Raw genomic sequence first — 17,058 nt, forward strand, 5'->3', positions numbered from 1 at the left:
AAAACCATAATCCCAAAAGAAACATGTACCATAATATTCACTGCAGCACTATTTACAATAGCCAGGACATGGAAGCAACCTAAATGCTCATCAACAAATGAATGGATAAAGAAGATGTAGCATATATATACAATGGAATATTACTCAGCTATAAAAAGGAATGAGATGGAGCTATATGTCATGAGTTGGATAGGCCTAGAGTCTGCCATACAGAGTGAAGTAAGCGAGAAAGAGAAAAACAAATATTGTATGCTAACTCATATATACGGAATCTAAAAATGGTACTGATGAACTCAGTGACAAGACAAGAATAAGGATGCAGATGCAGAGAATGGACTGGAGGACACGAGGTTGGGGGGGGGCGGGGGTGAAGGGGAAGCTGGGAAAAAGTGAGAGAGTAGCATAGACATATATATACTACCAACCGTAAAACAGATAACCAGTGGGAAGTTGCTGTATAACAAAGGGAGATCAACTCTATGATGGATGATGCCTTAGAGGGCCAGGATGGGGAGGGTGCGGGGGAGTCAAGGGAGGGAGGGAGGGAATATGGTGATATGTGTATAAATACAGCTCATTGACTTTGGTGTACCTCAAAAACTGGTACAAGAGTGTAAAGCAATTACATTCAAAAAATAAATAAATAATAAAACAAAGGCAGAGTTCATTCTATAAGACTCTCTCTATATGGAACAATAAATAATGTTATTTGGAATTTCTAGATAATAATGATCAGCATTTACAGAACACTTTCTGTGTGCCTGACATGGTACTAAGCAGTCTTAGCACTTTTAATCTTTACTCTATAAGATCAGCACCAGTATTATTCCTGATTGTACACAATATACCACTGTTGAGTGGTGTATAATTTACTGTAGAATTCTTCAGCATAGATGCTGTGATATAAACGTGTGTGCTCATTGCAAGCTATATCTCAGAGGTAGTCAACTGCCCTAATCAGAATACATATTCCAGCTAGTATTTAAGCAAAAGGCAACATATGCTACAGTTATTTATCTCTGACTAATACCAGAGGTTTTGTCAATTGCCATAATGGGCATTAGAAATGATTTTCATTGGTAAAATGGAGGTTCCCATTCTTTGTGGATTGGTACCACAGACTTCCGAGTCCCTGCCTTTCTCTGCATGAACCTACATAAAGTCTTTGAGAGCTCAGTGGCCTCTATCTTTAGGAACAGTGCCCCAGGCCTAGTTGTTTAAGTCTTGCCTCCAGTTGTTGACTCTTTTTTTCTAGGTCACTTGACTCCAAATGAAAGCTATGACACCCTGCCCAGTATAGGGACTTATCCTCAGCTTAGTAGGTGTCCAGTCAACGAACAAGGTAACTGAACATCTGGTTCTACAAGTGTCCCTAGAACAAATATGGTCAGAGTAGATGCTCCTATTTGCTGAAAACTACAGAGAAGGAGTAATACAGCTGGATAAAAGGGGACGGGGAGCAAAACTTGCCACGCTAAAATGTCTCTTTGGCATGTGGATTATTTGGAGCTGAAAAAAAATTCAAGCCCCAGATGACTCAGAAACAAACTTTGACTTTCCCCCTAACTGCGTAAAAGAATCTAGATAGAGGGCCTATTCCCAGAAGAGAGCTATCATTGGAGATACTTGCAAAGAATGTGAGGGAACCTCTTATGAGATCGGAGTCTACTCTGTGTCCCATTGTCTCTGCATGGCCAAGTTAACATTTATTTACCAAACGTTTGCTTTTCCATCTCCATGTTAGTTGCTTTCCTCCCCTTGAAATCCCAAACTACTACCCCCAACACCTTCTTTTGTCTTTAGCTAAAGATGATATTTAAGGCAAGGATTTCAGCCATTTTGGCAAGTGACTCAGCTTTCCTCTTCCGTACAACCGTTATTAAACTTTTGTTTGATTTTCTTCTGTTAATCTGTCTCATGTCAATTTAGTTCTTAGACCAGCCAGAAGAACCTAAATAAGGACAATTTCTTCCTCCCCAACATGGGCCATAAAGTCCACACACTCTGAGTGCTCCTAATTCAGCCCTGGGTTGGCTTATCATTGCAAGAAAAATGGGAAATTGACAAACTTGGTCAAGATTCCATGAAATCTGGGGAAATCAACAGACCTTCAAAAATGTGTGGTTCTGCCAATATAGCAAAGGGCCGCTGTGAATCTATGTATTGTGGCCAAGATACAGCCCTCAACACATTTCTGCATTCCCAGCCACAAATTTTCTTTTCCAAGTTTGTTCTTGTTTGCATTCAGTTGTCCTTGATTGAAAAATCTGTTCTTAATAATATTAATAGTTAAAATTAAGATTATTTTAACCTTTAAATAACTTATGTTTAACAAAACCACATTCTTTTTGAAGTAAAATGACCCACACATTTTAATAACAAAATTAAGAGAGTCAGTAATCTCACTTTAAAAGGAGAGCTTTTTTAACACAATACAGTTTTGTGACATATGTATTGTCATGCAGTGATCAATATTTCTTAACTTGAGAATTCCATGCTTTCACACAACAGGAAACTAAATAAGAAGCAGATTGTCAAGTGCTATGATGGCGAACAGCTGCCAAAAAGCTATGATTTTTTCCCCATCTCATTCCCTTAGTATTCTGTTGCAAAAGTTATATTGAAACACTAATTCATTAAGCATTTCTCAGCATCTTCAGAAAACACACTTCCATTCTATCATATCAGACTTTCTGGGAACTTTCCTTTCCAGTCTGGCCCACAGTAATTAACTTGGCCTGAATCAGGACAGTAATTTAAAGCAGACAGCATTTATATTTTGATGGAGAATTGAGTGCTAATGCTAAAGAAGTTCCATGGACCTGAATAGTTTTCCTGACCTCTCCCAATATCAAGTTTCTTTGGAGTCCACCTAAATTATGATGATGCCCTACCAAAAAAATCACATTCTACTCTTCATCCATAAACCATATCTTTAGCAAGAAAACCACCGTTAGGAACTTTTCCATCAGACCTAAGTAATGTAGTATAAACAATATGCCTCAAGCAATCAACCCTTTCCCCAACATATTGCTTTTAACAACAGGCATAGAAAGGGAGCACTGCAGAAATCCGGTTCACTCCCGGAAGTTCCCTGTTCTTCCATCTAAAAGCAGTGACTGCCACTGAGCAGCTGAAGTTGGCATTCAGAGAAACCAGTTGCTTCAGACCTAAACTTGATCATTCAGCTAGGTATTCAAAAGGAAAGACAAATATGACAGTTGCCTTTTGGGAACAATATTTTAAACTCTATCTTGGGACCACCATCTACTTTAGTCAATATTCTTATTTCTTCCCCAATTCTTGGTGCCTCATTGTACTTCTTAAGGAGACAAGTAACATAGAGTGGGAGAAATAAATTCTAGTGAGTAGTAAAAAGAGACTGGTGATATGACTAAAAATAAACCACTTAGCTTCCCTGAGTTAATATTGAGTGTGTGGTACTGTGTGCCAGGCAGAGTGCTAGGTTGTAGGGATGCAAAACAGACTTTGCCCTGGTCCTTACATTATCATTGGGAAGACAAACCAAAAAAAAAGTTTTTAAAGAGAGAAAAAATATCTAGGTACCTAACTGAAATAATTATAATTATAAATGATCATACTTTCTGTGAAGGAAATAGGGATCTGAGATAGAAATTCAATAGGTATGTGAGGGCTGACATTTTAGCTGAGATATAGAAAACGGGAATAATTTTCCCCCCAGTAAAGGAGCCGAATGGGAGGGTAGTCTTTCCAGTTCAGAAGAAGATTGTTCAAAATCCCAGAGGAATGAGAAAGTTTGGGGGTGTTTAAGCAACAAAAAGGAGACCAGCATGGCTGATGTTTTGAGAGGGAGGAAGAGAGGTCCGCGATGGTGGGGCTCTGTTTATCATAAGATACCTGGAGGCAATATACAGAAAAGCACATTGAAAGCCAGGAAATGCAAAACAAGCGTAAGGAATTATTTTTAAGGACTTCCTGAATACTCATTATATACTCGACAACCAAATATGATTCTGACAGTGCCAAAATCTTTTTTAAAAATTCCTTTGTATTTCTGTAGTGGGTAAGGTGTGAGGACAGTCCTGCCCACTGATCTCCTTCATTGGAACACCACAAGAGGTCAACTGATGAACAAGCAGGGCATTTGAACCCTGTTCTTCTCCGGGGAAGGATCCTTCCCATGAAAACATGTGCTCCTTAACAATGGGAAAGAAATAGACTGTGGGATGAGTACTCAGCTTTGCTTCACCTCAGGCCACCTCTAATTTGATCACTTCAGAAGAGAAATCAATTATAAGAGTGCTTAATAGTTGTTTCCATCCACCAGCAAAGATGATGATATTCCAGATTTTCTGATTAAACATAATGGAAATTGATTTGAAAACATGTTCCTTTTGCCTGAATAAACTATTATCTTTGCTTTTCCTTTCTTTGTTCGGAACAAGAGAGAATTTCCCCTGAGGAACTGTCACAGAGCCTCAGGCTTAGTCTGGACATCTAACAGGAGTGTGTATCATCAGCAGAATAAGACTGAAGGAGCCGCCAGTTGCCATATCGCTCACAAGCAGGTGTGAAAGGCTACAAAGGAATAATTTTTAATGGCAAGAAGAAGCAAAAGAGGGGTCCTCTGCCACTGTTCAACAGAAGCAGTTTCAGAGCCCAAGTCAGTTGAAATATTCTTATCTATGGTATCTTTGAGGCATAGCCTTATAGACAATACATTTATATTTGGCACAATAAATCTTCTGTTTTAAGAGTAGAAGAATTAAATCTTATACATGGGGAAAATTCTGTGTACAGCAAGAGAAGAGAAACTGGCAGCTGATATCAAACCACAGGCTGATTCTCTAGGATTATTTTAATTGTTCTTCATGCTGGTAATAAGAGGAATGTGTTCATTTTAGTTTAAACCATGTCAAAGCACGAGAATCTGCTCTGAGAATCTAAGCTGCCCAAATATCTGGACCGTGAAGGGGAAAAGAAGCAGTACAGATTTGGCTGTGGTGGCGAAAATACCTCCCTCAGCTTTCAGAAAGCATAGGGAGAGGGGTTCCTACCACCCACATAGCAACATGGTGGGTGGAGGAAGGGCAGGGCCAAAGATGTAGGAGGCAAGGAGAGGACTGGGGGACACTTGTTTGGGCAACCTGGGCTAAAAGGAAGCCATGAGGCTAGGAATAAAAGAGGAAAGAAGAGTTACTATTAAAGCCCAGCTGAGGATGCAACTTAAAGAAGCCTTAGCTAGAAAGGCAGAAGTCTAGAAACGCCAACTCCTTGAGACTCCAGTCATTTCCTCCTACCCACATCTCTTTCTTACAGAATCTGCTATTCACACCCTTGGCTGACCTGTTTCTATCACATGCCCTTTCCCCAGTCCTGGCTGACTGGATAATGGGTAGACATCTAACCTCAGTGGAACCATGGGCTAGAGTAAGTTATGTGCTTTGCTAAGAAATGAACTCAGATACACAAACACTGAGTTCTTTTCTGTTGGGTTTGAACTGGGACATCATGTAAAGTAGGACTTGGAGGAGACCATGTTAACCCCATGAATGAGGGTTGACAGGAGAACTGGTCTCTAGGAAATATGAAAAATACAGAGGCATTTGAGGCAAAAAGGCATAGACAATTTGGTTTTCTAATACAACCATAGGCAACCTCTCGATCTTTCCTAACTGGATCCAACCCAGTACCTTATTACAAAGGCATAGTACATAATCCATAGCAGAGAATCCCATTTTACCATTCTCTGACATTGAATCAACAATTACTCGGTACAGGGAGGAACAAAAAAGTGCTTCCGAGCTTCCCTAGGCATTTAGGATGTGGTCAAGCAATCAGGATTCCATGCCTTCATTCCCCAATGCCTACCGGAGTACTCTGCTTCTACATGTTTGATTCATCAAGCATCCGTGGAAATATCTCACTAGATAAAGGGCTCCAGTGCCTAAAAGCACGGTATCATAATGAATACCATACCAATGGGAAACATGATCTTGGGCGTGGATTAGTTTTGGGTTCTACAAACAGGTTGTATGCAGGACTCTGTTACTTCTCAGTACTTCCAGTTTCAATTCCCTTTGGGACTGGTTTCTTCCCCACTCTGTGAGATTCAGACCATCTGTTAGTAGCTCCATCTCACCTCTCAGTATGGGGTTGTGACCCAAACAGCCTATCATAGGCTTGACACAGATGCTGGGAGGGAAAGGGCTATTATAAAGATAATGTAAGTTAGTGGATGGTAGAGACCAACTTTGTCACCCAGTAGAGACAGGCTGCTGGGAATAAGCAAGTGAGAGTCAAGGAAAAAGTCAAAATAAATGGGATTGATCCCTAAATCTAGTTATGCCTCAAGAGAGAACTACATAGATATCTTGGTTCCAGGTCAACAAATTCCCTTTTTGACCTTTGCTACTTTGAATTGGTTACTGTCACTTGTAAACAAAGATTGCTGAATAATCTATCATGCTAAATTATTATTCAGGCTTAGTGATTTTATTTATTTTTTAAGGGCTTATCTATTTCTAGAAGCTGTCCTTTCATATATAGTTGAAAATTATCACATCATAATAGCAGAAACAACAATAAATCTAAAAATCGAAAAAAAAAACCCCACTTGCTATCTAAAAAAAAAATTTTCATTTTCAGCCCTAAACTTTTCTACCAGTTGACAGTCATCCATACAGGGTATTAGAACATCTTTCCTAAAGAAAGTAATTTTATACCTTTGATTCATAGTTTTGTAACACCAAATCAAAGCAGAAAAAAAAAAAAAATGGCTGAGCTAAAAAAAAAAATCCTATTTAGTATAGAAATCTAGAGTCAAATGGAAGAGGAAAATATTTGGATGAATATAAATAGTACCAGAAATCAAGAATGCACTCATTTTTAACATCACCATCTCCTGGCAAAGAAATAATTATAATAGTAATCTGTTTCAATGGAAATAAAGTACTGTAATATTTATAGTCTATGCCAGAGTTATAATGACTGCAGGGCCAGAAGTGAAGTGTCACAGCCTGCTCCGCATGTTTTTAACATGGTTTCTAAAGGCTCTGGAGGCTATTAAATTTAATGAACCCATCTGCTATGAAATAGAGGCCCAACATAATCAGTTTCCTCCACGCCATGTAATGCAGATGGCATTCTCTGTTCCACAACCCAGCAGGATGGTTTATGTTTCTCTTTACGTGTGTCTTTTTGTTTTGACGATTTGAACTTCTTTGATATTCAATGGTGTCTTGGGGAAAATACTGTAAATTCAGCTTCCAAGCCCCAACAACTTCCTTATGATGGCTTCAACCCCCTGAGTAACTGCTTCTAGGCAGTAAGATATTGTAGCCTAAAGCAATCACCCAAATGACTCCTAAATTGCCTAGGTGGCATTCTGAGATGGGAAACCAAAACAAACGTGCAATTTATCAAATGCAAAGCATTTTCTTCAAGTTGGACTTAGTGGGGGGTGAGGAGGAGGGATACACGTCCAATTTGCAAATGCAACTAAGTTGGTTTGAAAGTTCCTACTGAATTGTATTACCAGCAGAGGGCAGGGACAAGGGACCTTGGTAATGAATTCTCATTATTTTAAATGGTCACATTCCCACTGTTTCTAAAAGGTTTCTTTGCTTCCCTTCTGTGTGTCACTGTGGTCTGTGCAAACTACCCTGGAGGGGTTGGGATCAGGGATGCTGACGCTTCCTCAGTCAGATGCAGGTTCTACTCTGCACAGCACGTTGGGTAGCATTCCCAAGATGATTAGGACCCAACTGGAAAACACAAGTCATTTGCTTACAAAATGGAACAAATTCCATCGTTAATGATTTTTTGCTCTGCACCTAAGAAATAATGACTGTGCAGCAAAACTTGTGTTCAGATGAGAAGCCCATGAATTTCATAAATCTGGTGTTTGCTGTTTTGTCAATTAATACATGAGATCTTATTAGATTAAACATAATTAATGCTGTTAACATTAATTCATTTATTTGGGCTTTACCAGGAAAGTAAATTGAATAGAACAGCCAGGCAGGAAACAGAATATTTAATCAGACTGGTAGTACAGTCAGGCAGGATGGACCCTGAAAGGAAAATTTTGTACATTTTCATTCTAGATCAGGCTGGATTAAATACAACCCTGGACTCTCATGTGCAAAAATTCAAACTCAGCTTCACTTCACAAACTTTTATCTTGATTTTGTCCAGACTCAGAACTGTATGAATTAATGTATAACTAATAAAGAGGGAAAGTACTATACTCTCAGGTCATTTCAAGCTATGCACTAAAGTATTAAATCAATTACTATATTTGTTGCTGCTGGAATAACTGAAGAGTCAAGCAAACAGGAGTTTCTTTTGCCTTCACCATCAGATAACTAAGGAGAAAAAAGACTTTTAGGACCTTATTAAGCAAACTTGTGGGATCAAGTGTCCAAATTTACTAGATAATCAACTAGTACCTAGTTCCTTAGCATTTGGTAGAAATGATATAAATCAGCAGGGTCACAAGTCCTAAAGGAATCAAAGCCACCTTCAAACTACAATGTCACAAGGAGGACCAGGCTCCTGGACACATCATTGGTCAGCAGAAACGTTATGTGAAGAGCAGTTGTAATTTTACCATAATTGTGAAAATTAATTAAACATTATTTATATCTGTAAATTATGAATATAAAAAGAAAATTGTTACTTCTGCAACTATGTAAATGAATGCCTTGGAAAGACTCTAAAGAAAGTTACTAAGGTGGATTATAAATATGTTCAAATATCAAACAAATTCCAGAGCTGCCAACCCTTCCAGGCTATTATTAAAATGGGGTCACCATTCCCAGTGCCAAGTGCTCCTGAGTTTGGTTTCTTTCACCATTTGCAAGCTGGGACACATTAGGGCAATCCTGAGTTGGGACTGTCCTGGCTGTGTCAGGATGGCCATGAACTTACAACTGCTGCTTCCCACACTCTCTTCATCTTCTGGGTGGTTCCAAAGTTGGCGGCCTCATCTTCGAATTTAGACTCTGCAGATGAGTTTAGCAAATGATTCCAATTTTGACTCCATATATATAAGTAATAGGGTGGGTTTTGCCCTTGCCCTGGTAGATACAGGCCCAGATGATGGGTTTGAAGTGGTGTTGCTTCCTGGCCAGAAAGGCACCTGTTGGAGCAGTAACTGCCTGCTCCTCACCCAACAGGCCTATGAAAGAGGAAGATGGAATCCCCAATGTCCATCCTAGCCCAACAGGTTTCTCAACACCATCAAGATGAGAAGGAAACATTCTACTAGGGAATTTATTTATCAGGGCTATTTGCAAAGATACAACACAGACGCAGTGCTGAGCTATCATTTCAGGGACAAGCATATTCTGGGGGTTTAGTTTTATGTACATCAAAAGGCTCTTGAAGAGGTAGAATAAATGAGCTCTGTCACCTTGACCTACCATTTTAATTAATAATGAGCCACTTAAAGCATCGTTTTATTTTAAAGTAAGTAAAGATGATTATGGCACAGAATGCAAATTTCATGTAAATGTTTAAGATGAAGCACAAGACTTCAAAGACAATTCCTCTGTACCGTTTGCCCAGAGCTGCTTCCAGACCATTTTCTTTACCTCTGCTGTCAGTTCTTTAGTGGAAAAGCTGCGGTAGCAATGGGTTTTCCCTGTCTCATAACCGCCCCCCATTTATAAACATATATGTGCGTGTGTAAATATGTATGTATGTATGTATGTGATTAGTAAATCTAGAACAATTTATTTAAGTGATTAACTTATCTAAAGTAAGACATTACATTAATACAAAGCCTTATCCTCTTCCTCCCCATGATCTTCAGGTTACGCAACCCCAGCCAGGATACTCTATATGTGTGATGTGTCCTTTACCAAAAGTACATAATGTCCATCTGCTTTGCACTGGTGACACTAATTTTGATGACCTGCTAAAGATTTTGTTGAATTCTCCCACTGGATAGATACTGTTTTTCCCCCGCATCCCAACGAGTCACAAATCTCTAGGGTAGCACTTTGAGACCATGAAAACATCCCGCTCATCATCAAAATTCCCCCCTAGATTTAGCATCCATGCACGACCTTTGTCCGAATCAGTCTTTACTAAAATGGTTGCCCACTGGTGATTTTCTATCTCATGATTCCTTCCCTCCATACCCACCAGGCAGCATCCCATTGCCCACTACACACCCCACTCCTTCCCATCAACCTCATCATCTATTTAGTCCATCTGTTTGAGATTTGTTGATTTCTCTGGAATACATGGATTTCTGTTTTATTAAGCTATAGTCCATTATTCTCTTTTTTATTGTGAATCGACCAGTGAGAGCCCCTTCACGCTGAGTCTTGGGCCTTTGGACATGACCTCATTGTTTTGAGTGCTTCCTTAGTGTCTGGCACAAAATATTTCAGGCTTGTTTTGCTTTTAACATTAAGACTCCATGTACTATAGTTTACCCAATTGATTTCTTATGGTTGGGGATTTAGGTAACTTTCAATATTTTGAAATTACATGCAATTCTGCAGTGAACAAACCTGTGCATATGTATTTTTGGATTGTTGGAGGTTTATCTCCAGGGTTAATTCCTAGAAGTAGGATTTCTGGGTCAAAGGGTAAATGCACATTCCCCTTCTGAGAGACACCCCATTCTGTCTTCCCACAAGCAAAGTATGGATGTCCCTTCCCCACAACCTCACCAACAAAGTTAAGCTTTTCATTTTTGCTATTCTGATAGGTGAGAGAAATGGTACTCACCATACTTTAATTTGCATTTTTCTTACTATGTGTGAAGTTGTACATATTTCATATGTTTAAAAACCACTTTTATTATTTTTGTGTGAATTAGCTCATGTCTTTTTCTTATTTTTTTCTATAGGAATTTTGGGGTCTCCCCCTTAATTTTTGAAAGTTCTTTATATATTAGGATTATTAGTTCTTTATGCATGCTATATGTTGCATATTTCCTCCTATTTTACCATTTGCTTTTTGACTTCTCTTCTTTTCGACTGTGCTTGATTTTTTTTACTTACAAAAGTTGGGTTTGGTTTTGTTTATATTTTAAGTAGTCAAATCTATTTTTATTTATATTGCATCTGGGTTTTGGAGTCCTTGTTAGAAAGCCTTTCTCTGGACCCAGGTTATAGAGGAATTCACTAGATTTTGTTCTAGTGCTTATATGGTTTCACTTTTTACAGTTTAGGTCTCTGATCCCCTTGATTTCTTTCTTGGATATGATGTGAAGAAAATAATTAATTTTATCTTTTTCTAAATAGCTACCTAGTTTTCCCAAAAGCATTTATTACAAAGCCCATCCTAGCCCCACTGATTTGAGATGCCACCTTTATCACGTATTAAATTTCCATATGTCAGTGGGTCTGTTTTTTGGGTCTTCTATTTTACCGATCTGTCTGTCTATCTAGGTGCTGGTCCCATTGGAGACTCTGTTTTATATTTTTTACATTGATGAAACAAATAAGATTACAACCTGCTGTTCAGGGTTTTCACATATAACTACTGGGTGTCTGAATCACTCTGATTCTGCTGGCCGCCCTCCTCTTCTTCTCCTCCCTGACCTTACTCAACCATACATATGAAGAAGAGATGAAACCATCACCATTGTAATTCTGTTATTACTGTTAGTATGGTGGTGACACAAATAGGGTGGCTTAGTTATTTCACTTCCATGATTCTCAACCAAACTGGGGTTAGACTCTGAATATGATAAAAGCCCAAGGTCTCCCTGGCAACCAGAGAGGGTTCTTCAGCTTAACACTCATCTCTACTCAGGGTAATTTCCCCTGGGGAAGGGTACCCCTTCCTGACTAGTTCATATTTCCACGGTCCCACTGTGTACTTAAGACTGTGGGGGAGGGGGTGCAGGCGGCTATGCTATTCCCCAAGATGGGCTCCCATATGCTGCTTCTGCCCTGCATTTGCCTGCAGCTGCCAGAGAGCAGCAGGAATGAGAGAGCTCGTGGAGAGAAAAGCCAGCCCAGGGCAGCCATTGAGATCACTCTGGAGGATGGCTGTGTCTGGGTTACAGTGATTCATGTGATGTTAATCCCAACACAAACGATGGGAGAGGGGCCCTCTGAGGACACTTACAATCAATAAATGAAAAACGCCACTCCCAGCAGACTCATTATCACTATGAAAAATCACCCAGCAATTACACCAGACACCCGGCCATTGAGCCATTACTTGATGATTGGCAACACTCCTCCTTTTGAGCTAATTCGGCCCCAAGCTAATTTTTGCTTGGAATTTGGCTTTAGAATGAGCCCATGGCCAGAGCTGCAATAACAATCAGTGCCTACATAACCACCCCTGAAGTATTTTCTCACTTGTCCACGGGAAGAAAAGGCAGCTGTGGCCTCTACCGCAGCTTCGATTCACTGTCAGAACTGAGCTTTGATCCCACCTTCCCAAGTTGAGACCCAAGATTCATCCCCAGGACTGGGCCTCTCCAATGATGATGAGAACCGAACCTAACACGCCTGTCATCATTGCCACACGGACAGAATTTGTACACTTGTGAGAAGGAAAAAAAAGTAGAGAGGACAGAAGCCAAAAGTGAGTTTTCTGTGCTGACCAGACACCTTCCAGAAAAGTCTGTTACATTTTCTGATATTAGGAGTTGTCACCAACCTTGCCTGCCAAGAGACCAAGGCAAACTGTACAAAAAAGAAAGATGTCACTGAACGCCATTATCGAGGAGGAATGATACAACCCCCGGGGCCCCGGGGACTCACAGTGCTGTCAATGTACGCTTCAGTCCACACCACGTCGTGCTCTTGGTCGATGACTTTGGGTCTGCTGAGTACATGGAGGTATTCCATGACATTTTCTTGCACATCAGCCAAGGTGGAGATCTGGGTGAAAAATCCTGTCAAGGGAGAACCATGTTTAGTAAAGACAGGAAGATCTACAATTGGGGGGCATGCCTACACCATGCATTCTTAGCCTTGAGCTATTTTCTTTCTTCTCTTTTCCTTTTTAAACATTATGTCTCCTCTCTACCATCACCCGTTTCATGAGCAATGTGTTCATGTTAGAAAACAGAATCAAGCAAAAAGAATAAAATGAAGATTAAACCACTCACCTCCTAGAAGAAGTCCCTGTTAATCCTCTGGAGAATTTCTTCCCAGGTGTTTTCTATACATATACATATACATACACCTTCTCTGATAAAAGGGGAGTCCTCTCTACATGCCATTTTGTAAGCCCTTCCCCCCTTTTTTCACTTTAGTGTATTTATTTCCAGTGGGAAAAAGCACAAGATTTAAAGGCTATCCTATTTTTATAAGTATAACAAAAACAGTTACAATTAATTAATTTCTTCTTTTTAAAAAATATTTATTGGAGTATAGTTGACTTACAATGTTGTGCTAGTTTCAGGTGTACAGCAAAGTGAATGAGTTATACACATACATGTATCCCCTCCTTTTTAGATTCTTTTCCCATATAGGTCATTACAACAACTGAGTAGAGTTCCCCATGCTATAAAGTGGGTCCTTATTAGTTACCAATTTTACATATAGTAGTGTGTATATGTCAATCCCAATCTCCCAATTTATACCGCTCCCAGATAGTTAATTTTTGAGTGCGTATTAACAGGCACAAAATTTGCTAAATACTCGATAAGCTTTGCCTCATTTATTCTTGACAACATGATGAAGTGGGGATAACCGAGCCCAATTTAAAGACAAGATGACTGACGCAAAACAAACATGTTTCACCCATGTTCTCACTGGTATCAAGTGGCAAATACAGAAGGTGAATCCAGGCTTGAGTCTCTTAATCTATGCCTTTTGCTTCTACAGAATTTTGCCTTTGTGTGTTTGAGGCTAAAACTCCAGCTCAAGCCCTCATGTGGTTACCAGACCTGCCTTTAGAATATGCTGGGTAGACATGGTTTCTCAGAAACATAAAAAGTTCTAAACATGCTATCATCTTGTGGACGGAGATGCCATTTTGAACTCGAGTTCAGGCATTGCTATGCTCCTCTTCAGCATGGGGTCCTGTTGGCTTTGCTGTGGGTTAGGAGCTGTTAGGAGAGAAGGCTGAAGGGAGGAATCAAGATGGTGGAGTAGAAGGACATGCGCTCACTCCCTCTTGCAAGAGCACTGGAATTACAACTAACTGCTGAACAATCATCGACAGAAAGACACTGGAACTCACCAAAAAAACCCCACCCCGCATCCAGAGACAAAGGAGAAGCCACAATGAGATGGTAGGAGGGGTGCAATCGTGTTAAAATCAAATCCTATAAATGCTGGGTGGGTGACCCACAATCTGGAGAACAGTTATACCACAGAAGTCCACCCACTAAAGTGAGGGTTCTGAGTCCCACGTCAGGCTTCCTAACCTGGGGGTCCAGCAATGGGAAGAGGAATTTCCAGAGAATCAGACTTTCAAACCCAGCAGGATTTGATTGCAGGACCTCCACAGGACTGGGGGAAACGGAGACTCCACTCTTGGAGGGCACACAAAAAAGTGTGCTTACCAGGACCCAGGGGGAAGGAGCAGTGACCCCATAGGAGACTGAACCAGATCTACCTGCTGGGGTTGGAGGGTTGCCTGCAGAGGTGGGGGGCAGCTGTGGCTCACCGAGGAGACAGGGACACTGGCGGAAGGGGTTCTGGGGAGTGCTCATTGGCGTGAGCCCTCCCGGAGTCCGCCATTAGCCCCACCAAAGAGCCTGTGGGCTCCAGTGCTAGGTAGCCTCAGGCCAAACATCCAACAAGGTGGGAACACAGCCCCACCCACTGGCAGACAAGCAGATTAAAGTTTTACTGAGTTCCACCCACCAAATCAGATTAAAGTTTTACTGAGCTCCGCCCACCCAGCCCTACCCACCATCAGTCCCTCCCATCAGGAAGCACCCACGAGCCTCCTAGATAGCTTCCTCTACAAGAGGGCAGACAGCAGTATCAGCAGTATTTCGTCTTGTGGAACTGAAAATCACAGCCACAGAAAGATAGAGAAAATGAAAAAGCAGAGGACTTTGTACCAGATGAAGGGACAAGATAAAACACCAGAAAAACAACTAAATGAAGAGGAGACAGGCAGCCTTCCAGAAAAAGAATTCAGAATAATGATGCTGAAGATGATCCAGGACTTTGAAAAAAGACTAGATGCAAAGATCAAAAAGTTGCAAGAAAAGCTTACCAAAGATCTAGAAGAAATAAAGAACAAACAAACAGAGATATGCAACACAATAACTGAAATGAAAAATACACTAGAAGGAACTAATAGCAGATTAATGGAGGCAGAAGGGCGAATAAGTGACCTGGAAGACAGAATGGTGATAATTACTGATGTGGAAAAGAATAAAGAAAAAAGAATGAAAAGAACTGAAGACAGCCTAAGAGACCTCTGGGACAATGTTAAACACACCAACATTCGCATTATAGGGGTCCCAGAAGGAGAAGAGAGAGAGAAAGGACCTGAGAAAATATTGGAAGAGATTATAGTTGAGAACTTCCCTAACATGGGAAAGGAAATAGCTACCCAAGTCCAGGAAGCACAGAGAGTCCCAGGCAGGATAAACCCAAGGAGAAACACGCCAAGACATATAGTAGTCAAATTGACAAAAATTAAAGACAGAGAAAAGTTATTAAAAGCAACAAGGGAAAAATGACAAATATCATACAAGGGAACTCCCATAAGAGTGACAGCTGATTTCTCAGCAGAAACTCTGCAAGCCAGAAGGGAGTGGCATGATATATTTCAAGTGATGGAAGGGAAGAACCTACAACCAAGAATACTCTACCCAGCAGGGATCTCATTCAGATTCAATGGAGAAATCAAAAGCTTTACAGACAAGCAACAGCTAAGAGAATTCAGCACCACCAAACCAGCCCTACAACAAATGCTAAAGAAACTTCTCTAAGCGGGAAACAGAAGAGAAGAGAAGGACCTACAAAAACAACAACAAAACAATTAAGAAAATGGTAATAGGAACATACATATTGATAATTACCTTGAATGTGAATGGACTAAATGCACCAACCAGAAGACACAGACTGGCTGAAGGGATACAAAAACAAGACCCATACATATGCTGTCTCGAAGAGACCCACTTCAGACCTAGGCACACAAACAGACTGAAAGTGAGGGGATGGAAAAAGATATTCCAAGTAAATGGAAATCAAAACAAAGCTGGAGTAGCAATACTCATATCAGATAAAATAGACTTTAAAATAAAAAATGTTACAAGAGACAAGAAAGGACACTACATAAAGATCGAGGGATCAATCCAAGAAGAAGAGATAACAATTATAAATATATATGCACCCAACATAGGAGCACCGCAATACATAAGGCAAATGCTAACAACTATGAAAGAGGAAATTGACAGTAACACAATCATAGTGGGGGATTTTAATACCCCACTTACACCAGTGGACAAATCATCCACACAGAAAATTAATAAGGAAACACAAGCTTTAAATGACACAATAAATCAGCTTGATTCAATAGATATCTATAGGACATTACATCCAAAAACAGCAGATTACACGTTCTTCTCAAGTGCACATGGAACATTCTCCAGGATAGATCACATTTTGGGTCATAAATCAAGCCTCGGTAATTTCAAGAAAATTAAAATTGTATCAAGCATCTTTTCCAACCACAACACTATGAGATTAGAAATCAATTACAGGAAAAAAACTGTAAAGAACACAAACACATGGAGGCTAAACAATACGCTACTAAATAACCAAGAGATCACTGAAGAAATCAAAGAGGAAATCCAAAAATACCTAGAGACAAATGACAATGAAAACACAATGATCCAAAACCTATGGGATGCAGCAAAGGCAGTTCTAAGAGGGAACTTTATAGCAATACAATCCTACCTCAAGAAACAAGAAAAATCCCAAATAAACAATCTAACCTTACACCTAAAGAAACTAGAGAAAGAAGAGCAAACAAAACCCAAAGTTAGTAGATGGAGAGAAATCATAAAGATCAGAGCAGAAATAAATGAAATAGAAACAAAGAAAACAATAGCAAAAATCAATAAAACTAAAAGCTGGCTCTTTGAGAAGATACATAAAATTGATAAACCTCTAG

General features: G+C 40.0%; 1 protein-coding gene across 1 annotated transcript in view; it reads right to left on the reverse strand.

Moving 5' to 3' along the window:
• Positions 1–17,058, reverse strand: part of CACNA2D3 (calcium voltage-gated channel auxiliary subunit alpha2delta 3) — a 781,884-nt gene that overhangs the window by 264,902 nt on the left and 499,924 nt on the right. The window contains exon 13 of the mRNA XM_057705866.1: positions 12,729–12,862. Within this exon, the coding sequence (XP_057561849.1) occupies positions 12,729–12,862 (134 nt within the window). The remainder of the gene's footprint in view (positions 1–12,728; positions 12,863–17,058) is intronic.

The sequence above is a fragment of the Hippopotamus amphibius genome, chromosome 13 (genome assembly GCF_030028045.1).
Source record: "Hippopotamus amphibius kiboko isolate mHipAmp2 chromosome 13, mHipAmp2.hap2, whole genome shotgun sequence".
NCBI lineage: Eukaryota > Metazoa > Chordata > Mammalia > Artiodactyla > Hippopotamidae > Hippopotamus > Hippopotamus amphibius.